This window comes from Schistocerca nitens, chromosome 5 (genome assembly GCF_023898315.1).
Source record: "Schistocerca nitens isolate TAMUIC-IGC-003100 chromosome 5, iqSchNite1.1, whole genome shotgun sequence".
In the NCBI taxonomy this organism is placed as follows: domain Eukaryota; kingdom Metazoa; phylum Arthropoda; class Insecta; order Orthoptera; family Acrididae; genus Schistocerca; species Schistocerca nitens.
In genome coordinates, this window is record NC_064618.1 from 746,054,152 (window position 1) to 746,067,680 (window position 13,529).

General features: G+C 37.5%; 1 protein-coding gene across 2 annotated transcripts in view; it reads left to right on the plus strand.

Annotated features, from left to right (window-relative positions):
• LOC126259443 (tubulin epsilon and delta complex protein 1-like) overlaps window positions 1-13,529 on the plus strand; it is a 145,138-nt gene that overhangs the window by 97,946 nt on the left and 33,663 nt on the right. For both annotated transcript variants that reach the window (XM_049956258.1, XM_049956260.1), the window contains exon 3: window positions 8,886-9,100. In XM_049956258.1, coding sequence (XP_049812215.1) covers window positions 8,886-9,100 — 215 coding nt within the window. The remainder of the gene's footprint in view (window positions 1-8,885; window positions 9,101-13,529) is intronic.

A 13,529-nucleotide genomic window follows, 5' to 3' on the forward strand; every position in this document is an offset into this window, starting at 1 on the left:
CTGGAATTCGTCAGTAGGAAAAGGGAGAGAAGGAAACATAATAGGTGAATATGGATTGGGGGGAAGAAATGAAAGAGGAAGCCGCCTTGTAGAATTTTGCACAGAGCATAACTTAATCATAGCTAACACTTGGTTTAAGAATCATGAAAGAAGGTTGTATACATGGAAGAACCCTGGAGATACTAAAAGGTATCAGATATATTATATAATGGTAAGACAGAGATTTAGGAACCAGGTTTTAAATTGTAAGTCATTTCCAGGGGCAGATGTGGATTCTGACCACAATCTATTGGTTATGAATTGCAGATTGAAACTGAAGAAACTACAAAAAGGTGGGAATTTAAGGAGATGGGACCTGGATAAACTGAAAGAACCAGAGGTTGTAGAGAGTTTCAGGGAGAGCATAAGGGAACAATTGACAGGAATGGGGGAAAGAAATACAGTAGAAGAAGAATGGGTAGCTCTGAGGGATGAAGTAGTGACGGCAGCAGACGATCAAGTAGGTAAAAAGACGAGAGCTAATAGAAATCCTTGGGTAACAGAAGAATTATTGAATTTAATTGATGAAAGGAGAAAATATAAAAAAGGCAGTAAATGAAGCAGGCAAAAAGGAATACAAACGTCTTAAAAAATGAGATTGACAGGAAGTGCAAAATGGCTAAGCAGGGATGGCTAGAGGACAAATGTAAGGATGTAGAGGCTTGTCTCACTAGGGGTTAGATAGATACTGCCTACAGGAAAATTAAAGAGACCTTTGGAGAGAAGAAAACCACATGTATGAATATCAAGAGCTAAGATGGAAACCCAGTTCTAAGCAAAGAAGGGAAAGCAGAAAGGTGGAAGGAGTATATAGATGGTTTATACAAGGGCGATGTGCTTGAGGACAATATTAGGGAAATGGAAGAGGATGTAGATGAAGACGAAATGGGAGATAAGATACTGCGTGAAGAGTTTGACAGAGCACTGAAAGACCTGAGTCGAAACAAGGCCCCGGGAGTAGACAACATTCCATTAGAACTACTGACGGCCTTGGGAGAGCTAGTCATGACAAAACTGTACCATCTGGTGGGCAAGATGTATGAGACAGGCGAAATACCATCAGACTTCAAGAAGAATATAATAATTCCAATCCCAAAGAAAGCAGGTGTTGACAGATGTGAAAATTACCGAACTATCAGTTGCAAAATACTAACGCGAATTCTTTACAGACGAATGGAAAAACTGGTAGAAGCGGACCTCGGGGAAGATCAGCTTGGATTCCGTAGAAATGTTGGAACACGTGAGGCAATACTAACCTTACGACATATCTTAGAAGAAAGATTAAGAAAAGGCAAACCTACGTTTCTAGCATTTGTAGACTTAGAGAAAGCTTTTGACAATGTTAACTGGAATACTCTCTTTCAAATTCTGAAGGTGGCAGGGGTAAAATACACGGAGCGAAAGGCTATTTACAATTTGTACAGAAACCAGATGTCAGTTATAAGAGTCGAGGGGCATGAAAGGGAAGCAGTGTTTGGGAAAGGAGTGAGACAGGGTTGTAGCCTCTCCCCGATGTTATTCAATCTGTATATTGAGCAAGCAGTAAAGGAAACAAAAGAAAAATTCGGAGTAGGTATTAAAATTCATGGAGAAGAAGTAAAAACTTTGAGGTTCGCCGATGACATTGTACTTCTGACAGAGACAGCAAAGGACATTGGAAGAGCAGTTGAACGGAATGGACAGTTTCTTGAAAGGAGGATATAAGATGAACATCAACAAAAGCAAAACGAGGATAATGGAATGTAGTCAAATTAAATCGGGTGATGCTGAGGGAATTAGATTAGGAAATGAGACACTTAAAGTAGTAAAGGAATTTTGCTATTTAGGGAGTAAAATAACTGACGATGGTCGAAGTAGAGAGAATATAAAATGTAGACTGGCAATGGCAAGGAAATCGTTTCTGAAGAAGAGAAATTTGTTAACATCGAGTATAGATTTAAGTGTCAGGAAGTCATTTCTGAAAGTATTTGTATGGAGTGTAGCCATGTATGGAAGTGAAACATGGACGATAACTAGTTTGGACAAGAAGAGAATAGAAGCTTTCGAAATGTGGTGCTACAGAAGAATGCTGAAGATAAGGTGGGTAGATCACGTAACTAATGAGGAGGTATTGAATAGGATTGGGGAGGAGAGAAGTTTGTGGCACAACTTGACCAGAAGAAGGGATCGGTTGGTAGGACATGTTTTGAGGCATCAAGGGATCACAAATTTAGCATTGGAGGGCAGCGTGGAGGGTAAAAATCGTAGAGGGAGACCAAGAGATGAATACACGAAGCAGATTCAGAAGGATGTAGGTTGCAGTAGGTACTGGGAGATGAAGAAGCTTGCACAGGATAGAGCAGCATGGAGAGCTGCATCAAACCAGTCTCAGGACTGAAGACCACAACAACAGCAACTGAGAAAAGTTGTCAGAAAAATCCAAATATATGTATATTTGAGATGAAATTAACAACTCTGGCAGGAAAATGAAATCAGTATGGAATGTTGTTAGAAGAGAGAAGGAAAAAGCAACCACTGGGGTAGGTAGTTTACCAATGCCTCTTCTTTTAGTCTTCTTCTTGTTTGTCCTGGCTTCTTGAGATCTCTTAATGAAGAGACACGATACAACAAGTTCTGTGGTGATACAATGAAGTTACGCAGCAGTTGGTGATTTAACTTTTGAAACTGCCATTTTATTGGCATTTATGAAAGAAAAACACTCTCAGGCGGTCAACTGTAACATTTTGTGTGTGTAATGGGACTTACTGTGTCGCAAATCATTCTGATAAATTAATTAAGCCGCATTAAAGTGTTTCAAGGCAGTGTAATCAACAAGGTGACACGTGTCTCATTTAAAACTGAACTTAGATATTTTAAATAAACTTTCGGTTCATTTTTATCAAAATCAGTACTTGTCTCAAAATTAACTTCCAACTTAGTACATTAAATCCAAGCGCATTTGCAACTATTGTATGTGATTTACGGGACAGCTTGATCACGCACTGGCATGTAACGTATATCAAATAGAGCGTGCAAGTTTGTTTTCCCTAATGGGCTAAATGACTCTTTTGTAATAACGTGACCTCACATGAAGTCTAACTGGAATTGGATTTGTCTCCATCCGAGTCAAAATCACAAAAAATAAAATTCACTGCACAGGTCAGCGAAATGTAAACGCGCACTTTTGCACTCCAAATGATAACTCTTCTCAGAGTAAAAGCCACACATAAATTCACACTTTTTTATGCATACAAAAATCAAAACACCTTTATATTAAACAGATAAATTATGGCATGAAATTACTAATTAAATATTTCCATTTCTTAAGAAACTTCAAGAACTTGTATTTCATAATCAATAAAATTTATGGCCTGAGAGAAACTATTAGTTTGCTAAAATGGATTCAGGTTACAGTCAACTCATGTCTGGACAATGACATTATGAATCAACACTTGCTTGGAATGAACGAAATACCTGTATTGAAAATTACTGTCTATTGAGTGATTTACTGACTTTTCCGACAAATTTGGTATCCCCTTGCATCGCTACAGTAGTATTACTATTAAAGAGAATGAGACCGTCTTAACTAACAGTAGAAGTAGCTAATGTCTTTAACAACCATTTCTTAAGTGCTGGTGAAAAAATTGGTGAGAATAGCTCAAAAGAAAAAGTCAAGCAGGACATGGGAGAGTCAATTTTGAGAAATATTAGTGAGATTAATTTTCAACCTAACAACATCTTGTGAAATAAGGAAAATCATTAAATTTTTGAAAAATAAATGTTATGTTGGAGTAGATGACATCTCTAACAAGATATTAAAACTATGTGGAGCAGTTACAACTGATGTTCTGAGTCACATCTGTAATGCAACACTAACTCAAGATATTTTCCCAGACAGGTTAAAATACTCCATTGTTAAGCCTCTCTACAAAAAAGGGAACACCACAGATGTCAATAATTACCGGCCAATATCCTTGCTTACAGCATTTTCAAAAATCGTCAAGAAACTAATGTACTCAAGAATGGTTAGCCATCTTAGCAATAATGGGATACTTAGTAAATCACAGTTTGGATTTCAAAAATGCTGTTCCACTGAGACAGCAATGTGCAATTTCACTGCCCACATAATAGTCTTTAAATAGTAAAATGTCACCAATAGGAATTTTCTATGACTTATCCAAAGCGTTTGATTGTGTGAACCATGACAGTCTGATACAGAAATTACAATTATATGGTATAAATGGAAGAGTATATGAGTGGTTTAAGTCATACCTATAGAACAGGAAGCAAAATGTTTCTTTACATGGTTTAAGTGATTTAAGGAAGTTTCCCACTTCATCTAATTGGGACGAAATTACATTAGGTGTTCCACAGTGTTCTATCATGGATCCCCTTCTGTTCTTGATATACGTTATGTGATCAAAAGTATCCGGACACCGCCAAAAACATACTTTTTCATATTAGGTGCATTGTGTTGACTCCTATTGCCAGGTACTCCATGTCAGCGACCTCAGTAGTCATTAGACGTTGTGAGAGAGCAGAAGGGGCACTTCGCGGAACTCGTGGACTTTGAACGTGGTCAGGTGAACGTACAGCACAGAAGCGTACAGGCCGACCTCGTCTGCCGACTGACAGACACTGCCTACAGTTGAAGAGGGTCGTAATGTGTAATAGGCAGACATCTGTCGAGACCATCACACAGAAATTCCAAACTGCATCAGGATCCACTGCAAGTTTGACACTTACGCGGGAGGTGAAAAAACATGGATTTCATGGTCGAGTGGCTGCTCGTAAGCCATACATCACGCTGGCAAATGCCAAATGACTCCTCGCTCGGTGTAGAGAGCGTAAACATTGGACACTTGAACAGTGGAAATACAGTGTGTGGAGTGAGGAATCACGGTACACAATGTGGTGAGCCGATGGCAGGGTGTGGGTATGGCGAATGCTCGGTGAATGTCGTCTGCCAGTGTGTGTAGTGCCAACGGTAAAATTCGGAGGCAGTGATGTTATAGTGTGGCCATGTTTTTCATGGAGGGGGCTTGCACCCCTTGTTTTGCGTGGCACTATCACAGCACATGCCTACATTGATGTTTTAAGCACCTTCTTGCTTCCCACTGCTGAAGAGTGATTCGGGGATGGCAATTGTATCTTTCAATACGATCAAGCACCTGTTCATAATGCACGGCCTGTGGCATGGCGGAGTGGTTACACAACAATAACGTCCCTATAACGGACTGGCCTGCACAGAGTCCTGATCTGAATCCTATAGAACACCTTTGGGATGTTTTGGAATGCTGACTTCGTGCCAGGTCTCACCAACTGACATCAGTACCTCTCCTCAGTGCAGCAGTCTGTGAAGAATGGGCTGCCATTCCCCAAGAAACCTTCCAGCACCTGATTGAACGTATGCCTGTGAGTGTGTCATCAAGGCTAAAGGTGGGCAGCACCATATGGAATTCCAGCATTATTGATGGAGAGCACCATGAACTTGTAAGTCATTTTCAGCCAGGTGTCCAGATACTTTTGATCACATAGTGTATGTGAATGACCTCCCTCCTGACCTGAAATAAGAAGCTAAACTGGCATTGCTTGCTGGTTATATGAGCATAATTATTACTCCAGTAAAAGTAACTCCAATAGAAAATGATACAAATAAAGTCTTTGGAAAAGCTATTGATTGGTTTTCTGCGAATGGACTCACTCTGAACTTTGAGAAACACAATACATCCAATTTTCTACTGCGAGAAGTACAGTTCATTCAATAAATATAACTCATCAACAGAAGTCAGTAGCCAGGGTAGAGCATACTAAATTTTTGGGAGTATATATAGATGAGAATCTTAATTAGAAAATTCGTATTTTGTATCTCCTAAAACGGCTAGGTTCAGCATCTTTTGCAACCAGAATAATTACTAATTTTTAGGATATAGAAATTAGCAAGCTAACATAGTTTGCGTACTTTCACTCTATGATGTCATGTGGAATAAGAATTTGAGGTAACTTAGGCAAAAAGTATTCACTGCTCAAAAGAAAGTGATTAGAATAATGTTGGGGGGGAGGCTCATAGTCAAACATGTTGTAGGCATCTCTTTAGAAGGTTAGGAATTCTTACAACAGCTTCACAGTACATTTACTCAGCAATGAAATTTGTTCTCAACAACCTGGATCAATTTAAAAACAACAGTGACATTTGTGATCATAATACCGGAAGAAAGACAGACTTACGCTATCCTCGACTTAACCTATATTTGGCACAGAAAGGGGTTAAATAAGCTGCTGAAAATTCTTGAATAGGAATAAATAAATCTAAAGGTATAATATATGCATTTTGTCCCGTTTAAGGGATTGAGGTAGGTAATAAAGATTTTAAGCTTTTTTTCCAAAAAATACTAGTATTATAATTGCGAAAGTAACTCTGTCAATTACTTAGTTAAGTGTTCCATTGATCAGTCTCACGGTAACAGTTATGATGTGGAATGTGTCGAGTGCATAAGAAATGCACAAATGAATGAAGTTCTTTTCCTCTTTTTCTTTAAGGGAAAAAAATCTTCATTCATTCGTGCATTTCTTATGCACATGACACATTCCACATCATAACGGTTACTGTGAAACTGGTCAATCGAAGACATAACTAACTAAGTGACAGAGTTACTTTTGCAATTATTATACTAGTATGGATTGTTTGTTGATGATGGATTAGTTATTGTAAAGGAGACAGACAGAATTACTGAAGATTTGAACAGATTGAACCACAAATTTTAAATAACATTGACTGTATATTTAAAGATTAAAATGTCATATCTGGGAAAGGAAATTAAAATAAGTTCATAGTGAATGCACGTGGAGAAAATCCTTGTGTGTTTCAAGCTTTATAGTTTAAGTCAAATAGCTACACTTGCGGAACGGGGACAAATTAAGAAAATCTCGTGAATGATAAGTCACAGGACAGAACCATATGAAGAAGCCATAGAGGGTCCATTGTACCTTAACAGTAATATCTCATCCAAACATCAGATTTGCTGTTAATTATTTAAGCAAATTTTGTAATAAAACAGTGTTGAGTCACTGGGGAATGCTGAAACACTTTTTCGGTGCCTCAAAAGAACTGCAGAGTGTGATATATTTTTTAATGTAAGCTTAACACTGATTGCTTATGATGATTCTGCTTATGGTGGTCGTATCTCAATTAGCTTGCAAGTGGAACAGAAAAGGAAATGACTAGTAATGGTATGAGGTACCCTGTGCCACACACCATAAGATGGATTGCAGAGTATTGTTGTAGATGTAAATATCGATGTTTTACCAGCGAAGTTGTCGTCATATGAGAGCGGCTCTTTGATAAGTATGCTTGAAAGCAACATCTGGTGGCTACTTCAACAGCTAAAGTGAATTGCTGAGCTGGCATCTCTTCAGCATATGTAAGATAACTTGGAGAAGGACTTGAAATCTCTCGTTTGAATAAAACAACACAACTGTGTATCGACAATCAAGCTGCCATACTAATGTTTAAGAATACCTGTGAAAGAAAAACAACACGAAACAAGATACATATTGAACTTGGAAGAAAGTTCCATCAAAAACATGTAGAAAAGACTGTCAAATGAAAACTTAATGACAGTGCCAATATACTTCTTAAACCACTGACTCGTAAAGTGAAAAATTAAGAAGCAAAATAATCCAGGAAAAAATTAAGAGTTAATCATTCATCTTGATTTGTGTTGCATTATTATGGATTGTGTATGACATTAAGATGTACTCATATGTTCCTCGTCTTTTCGTGTAGTGTTGTTATAATATTTCTTTGTCTGTCATATTTTGTTTGCTGTGTGTTCAATTAAAGTGTTCTGTGTTTAATATCATTCAAATGCATACCTTCTATTGAAGTCAATCAATGCCACTGCACAGTTGAAATTCTGCAAGTAATCTCTCTTGGGAATATCAAAAATTTCAAAATAGGTACTGATTCCAATCTCATGGCGGGGCTCACAGAGCCTTAAGTGTTTGTTTAGGTCTTCTTGAATCCTGCAGTGTTAATCCTCCTGCTTAGAGCACAAAGATCAGCCACCAATGACAGGCATGATTGCCATGTTTGTTTGCAACATTGGTGCAACTTCAATCTTGATGATATTACAGGAAATTTCTGTCTGCAATAATTGTCCAGCAAATGACAGATTTATTCAAAAGACAGCATTATGTATCTACCTAATGTGACAACTTCCATAGTAGGTGGGAGATACACACATTTGTCAAGGACAAGAAAAAAATTCCTTGAAATCTTGTCTCAGTTACCATGAAAAATCGTGACATGCTGCTTGAAACAACATACACGAGTCCCATTTATCTTACATTCACTGAAAGCACTGACAAAAGACACTACTCTTAGCATTTTTTATTATTTTTTAAAAAATATACCAGCCACAGAACATTATATTTTGCTTACAGAGTTCTCCCGCACTTAATATACAAAACAGACATTCACAACAAATTGACAACAGACAGTTGTGATCATTAGATGCACTTCTTGGTTGAATGAAGAATGCTCACCTTATACCTTCATGTGGCACTCTCACTCCTACAGACAGCAGCATCAGACATTTGTCCATCATTGTTCAACTGAAACTACCTCTGTGTTCTTAATAACCTTACTGCCTTCAGAAAGTTACACTTACAAAATATGTGTATAATTGGACTCCTGTCTCAGGGACATAGAAAAAATTTTAACAAGCTACATATAAATTCACTTAACAGGACCTTGTTAGATGTTTAGTTAGTTAGTGAGTGTTTGTGTAAGTGTGTGTTTGTGTATACAGAAAACATTTTACACCGAGAGTGACTATTTTCTCTTGGTTATTGCTCTGTTGCAGATGATATTCAATTTGTGAAGATGAGTCTTCTTGTTTTGGGATATGAAAATTTTGAATTTTATAGCCTCCCTTCAGATATGTCATCTGGAAGCAGAGAGCTGTTGATTGCATTTTCGTGGCTTATAGCAAAAACAAATGTACTCGAAAGCATTGTGCAACAGAAGGTCTTGGAGTCTCCTCTGGTATCTGAATACGGTAACACACAACATGTACAGGTATGAAATTTTGTGAATTTTTAAAAAAATAACAGACAGCTCAAGAGTGATGTTCAAAAGATTGTTTATGTTGCACATTTGATGAGACCTGTGTTACTCTTCTGTTGTCTTGTTTTCAGTCCACTCCAAAGAATGGTTTGATGCAGCACACTAGTCTGCCCTGCGCAAACCTCTTCATCTCTGATTAACCACTGTTATTTATGTCCATTTAAACCTGTTTACTGTATTCATCCCTTATTTTCCCTCTACAATTTCTAACCCCTTTCCTTCTCCTCACACTTCCCTCCGCTACCAGACTGATGATTCCCCGATGCCCCAGGATGTGTCATATCAGACAATCGTTTCATTTAGTCAATTTCTGCCATAAATTTCTGTTCTACCCAATTTGATTTAGAACATCCTCATTAGTCACTTGATATACACATATAATCTTCAGCATTCTTAAATATCACCACATTTCATAAGCTTCTATCCTCTTCCTGTCTTGAGTTACTTAATATGCTTGCTTCACTTCTGTACAGACTACACCCCAGACGAATACATTCAGAACAGACTTCGTAACAGTTGAATTTATATTAGATGTTAACAATTTCCTTTTCTTAAGAAATGTTTGCGTAGCTGTAGTCCGTCTTCATTTTATATCCTCTCTACTTCTGCCATCGTCAGTTATTTTGTTGCCAAAATAGTAAAATTAAGGTACTACTCTTAATGCCTCATTCCCTAATGTAAGTTTCTCGGTATTGCATGATTTAATCCACCCACTTTGCAATAACCTTGTTTTACTTTTGTTCGTGTTTATCTTATAATTTCTTTTCAAAGCACTATCAAGTCTGTTCAGCTGCTCTTCTAAGTTCTTTTCTGTATCACCGAATTACAAAGTCATCAGCAAACCTCATATCTTTTATTCCAGAAACTTAACCCCTTTCCAAATTTCTCTTGTGTTTCCTTTACTGCTTGTTCAGTTGTCATAGTGAATAACATGGGGAGTAAGCTACAACCCTGTCTCATTCTCTTCTCAATTACTGTTTACCTTTTGTGTCCTTCAACACTTACAACTGCCGTCTGGTTTCTGTACAAGCTGTAAATAATTTTTTTCGGTCACTGTAGTTTATCCCTGCTACCTTCAAAATTTTAAAAAGTATAGTTCAGCCAACATTGTAAAAAAATCTTTCTCTAATGCTACAATTTCAGTGCTCTACCAAATTCTTCTTATAATATCACATCTGTACCTACTTCCTCATCTCTTTCCGTAACAGTGTCTTCAAGTTTGTTTCCCCTATAGAAATCCTCTGTATATTACTGACACCTTCTGATCTTCCCTTCTCTGCTTAATACTGTTTGCCATTTGTGCTCTTGATATTCATGCAGCTGCCTTTTCCCTTCTCTCCAAAGGGTTCTTCAATTTTTCTATAGGCAACATCTATTTTTCCAATTGTCATGCCAGTTTCTACAGCCTTCCATTTGTCCTCTAGCCATTACTGCTTGACTGTTTTAAATTTTCTGTGTATCTTGTTTTTTGGATCTCTCTTCCTTTTGCCTACTTCATTTGCTTCATTTTTATATTTTCTTCTCTTGTCAGTTTACTTCATCTCAGTAAACTCCGATTCTTTCAAATTATCCAGATCCCATTTCCTTAAATTCCTGTCTTTGAGAAATTTCTTTAAATGATCTCTCTGCAATCTTTTGGTGTCTCGAGGTTTGTTCCACTTACACAGCCATCTACCATCAAGTGGTAGCTATGGTTAAATTATGCTCTGTGCAGAATTCTACCAGGCAGCTCACTCTTCCAGTCCTTTTCCCCAATCCATATTCACCTGCTATCTTTCGTTTTCCAGCTATTGAATGCCTGTCGTGTGTAACAAATTTGTCTCCCTTAAATGTCTGAATAATGTCATTTACATCCTCATGTATTTTTCCAGTCTTCTGATTATCTGCAGAGATAGTTGGCATATGAACTTGCACTACTGTGGTTGGTGTTGGCTTAGTGTCTATCTTCATTATGATAATGCATTCACTATGCTGTTCGTAGTAGCTAACCTGTATTCCTGTTTCCTTATTCATTTGAAGTCTACTCCTGCATTACCTTATTTGATTTTGTGTTAATAATCCTGTACTGATTTGACCGGAAGGTCTGATCTTTCTGCCACTGAACTTCACCAATTCCTCACCAACTTCAGCCTATCAATTTCCATTTTTAAATCATGTAGTCTACCTACCCGATTAAGGGATCTCACATTCTGTGTTCTGATGGGTAGAATTCCAGTTTTGTTTTTCCTGATGATATTATCCTCCTGCATAGTTCTCACCCAGAGATACAATCTGGTACTATTTTACCGAAAAGGATACCATCATCATCAAGCCATACAGTCAAGATGCATGCCTTGGAAGGGGGGGTGGGGGGGGGGGAGGCAGGGGCTGAGGGGAATATTGGTCCTTTCAGTCACTCTTGGTACCACCATATCAAGGCTGTGTCTGCTGCTGTTGCAGGCTCAGATCTGTTAGTCAGCCGTCCATCATCTTTCATGATAAAAAACATTTCATATATCAGACATGAGGCAGATAGCAGTAACCATATACAACTAGTTATGTTTATAGTTATGAGGTTTTACAAGGAGCTCAAAGTAGTTAAGAGATTACCTTTTATAAAGCACTAGAAATTGTATATGCAGAAGAAAAGAGAACCTATTGTTAGAGAAAGTACATAGTAAAAGAACTTGTCATCCCAAATAAATGCCCTTTGTTAGTCAGCATTCATTTGAGTGTTGAGTAATGAGCCTGTAGAAAACTGTGGGAATAGTATTAGTAAAGGAAAAGAGTTTTCTAATTCATTGTTGTCCAGCTTAAAAGTCTGCAAATGGTCATATACTTGCTTTATTTATTTTATAGAAGAAATTTGTTTTTGAAACTCTGTGGCAAATTGGTGTCTAAAATTAGGACATTGCAAATGACAAATGTAAAAATATAGACAGCATCATCATTTTTCTGCATTAGGTAGCTATGAGGGGTTGTAGATCAACCTATTACAACCTTTCTTTTCTTTTCTCTCCTAGTTTTATCTGATACAGTTGTCCGTTTAATTTTTGAGACCTAGAGGATCTGCATTGCCCAACTGTCACAAGGTCTTGATCGTGTTATCTTCTCCCATATCCACCAAAATAAGCCTCATTGTTCCTGTGGGGAACCATCCTCTGTATATGTCTGTACTACAGCAACAGTTCCAGTTGAAGAGCCTCCAACAGCCTTCAGTCTATCTTAGTTGTTGCCAGATACCCTCATTCTTTTTTCAACTATTTTCTTTTCTGTAGGCAAGAATGGAGGAACTTCATTTCTATTGCCTAGAGCTGGTTCTTACTTCTTCCAGTAACTTTTGGCACTTCTAGTCTGTACAGCAGTATAGGTAGGAGATACATTTTGTACAGAATGATCTTAGTTCTATGCTGGAGCATTTCCACAAGGTCTAAGAAAAACTTTATGTATTCTAAATCTATATCTACATGACTACCATGCAGTTCACATTTAAGTGCCTTCACATTTAAGTGACTAACCACCTTCAGACTGTTTCTCTACCATTCTACTCCAGTGGCGCTGGGGAAAAATGAACACTTAAATCATTCTGTATGAGCTCTGAGTCCTCTTCTTTTATAATGATGGCCATTTCTCCCTACGTATGTTGCTGACAATAAAACATTTTCACATTCAGATAAGAAAATTGGTGACTGAAATTTTGTGGAAAGATCTCACAACAACAAAAAATGAAAAAAATGATTGCCATCCAAACTGACTTATCATATCTGTGACCCTCTTTCCCCTATTTCATAAAATTACAAAACAAGCTGTCCTTCTTTGAACTTTTCAATGTCATCTCTTGATCCTATTTGGTAAGGATCCCTTACAGCACAACAATAGTTTAGCAGAAGATGAACAAGTGTAGTGAGGCGATCTCTTTAGTAGACCTGTCGCATCTTGTAAGCATTCTGCAAATATAACATTGCCTATGGTTTGCCTTCTCCACAATGTTATCTGATCCAATTTAAGTTGTTCATAATTGTAATTTCTAGTTGTTTATTCGATCTGGCAGCCTATACATTTGTATGATTTATCATGTAACCAGAATTTGATGGATTTATTTTTGTAGTTATGTTGATGACCTCACACTTTTCCTTATTGAGAGGCAATTGCCACTTTTCACATCATACAAATATCATGGTTTTGATCTTCTGATGGTGTTACTAAACAGTAAATGATATCACCACAGGAATGCCGAATATCACATGTTTTACTTGATTTTCTGTTGGTTACTACATGCTGTGACCTTTCTGACAAGAAATCGTGAATCCAGTCAAACAACTGAAGTGATGCCCCATAGGCATGCAATTTGATTAGGAACAGTGTCTAAAGCCATATGGAAATCTTGAAATACAGAATAAAT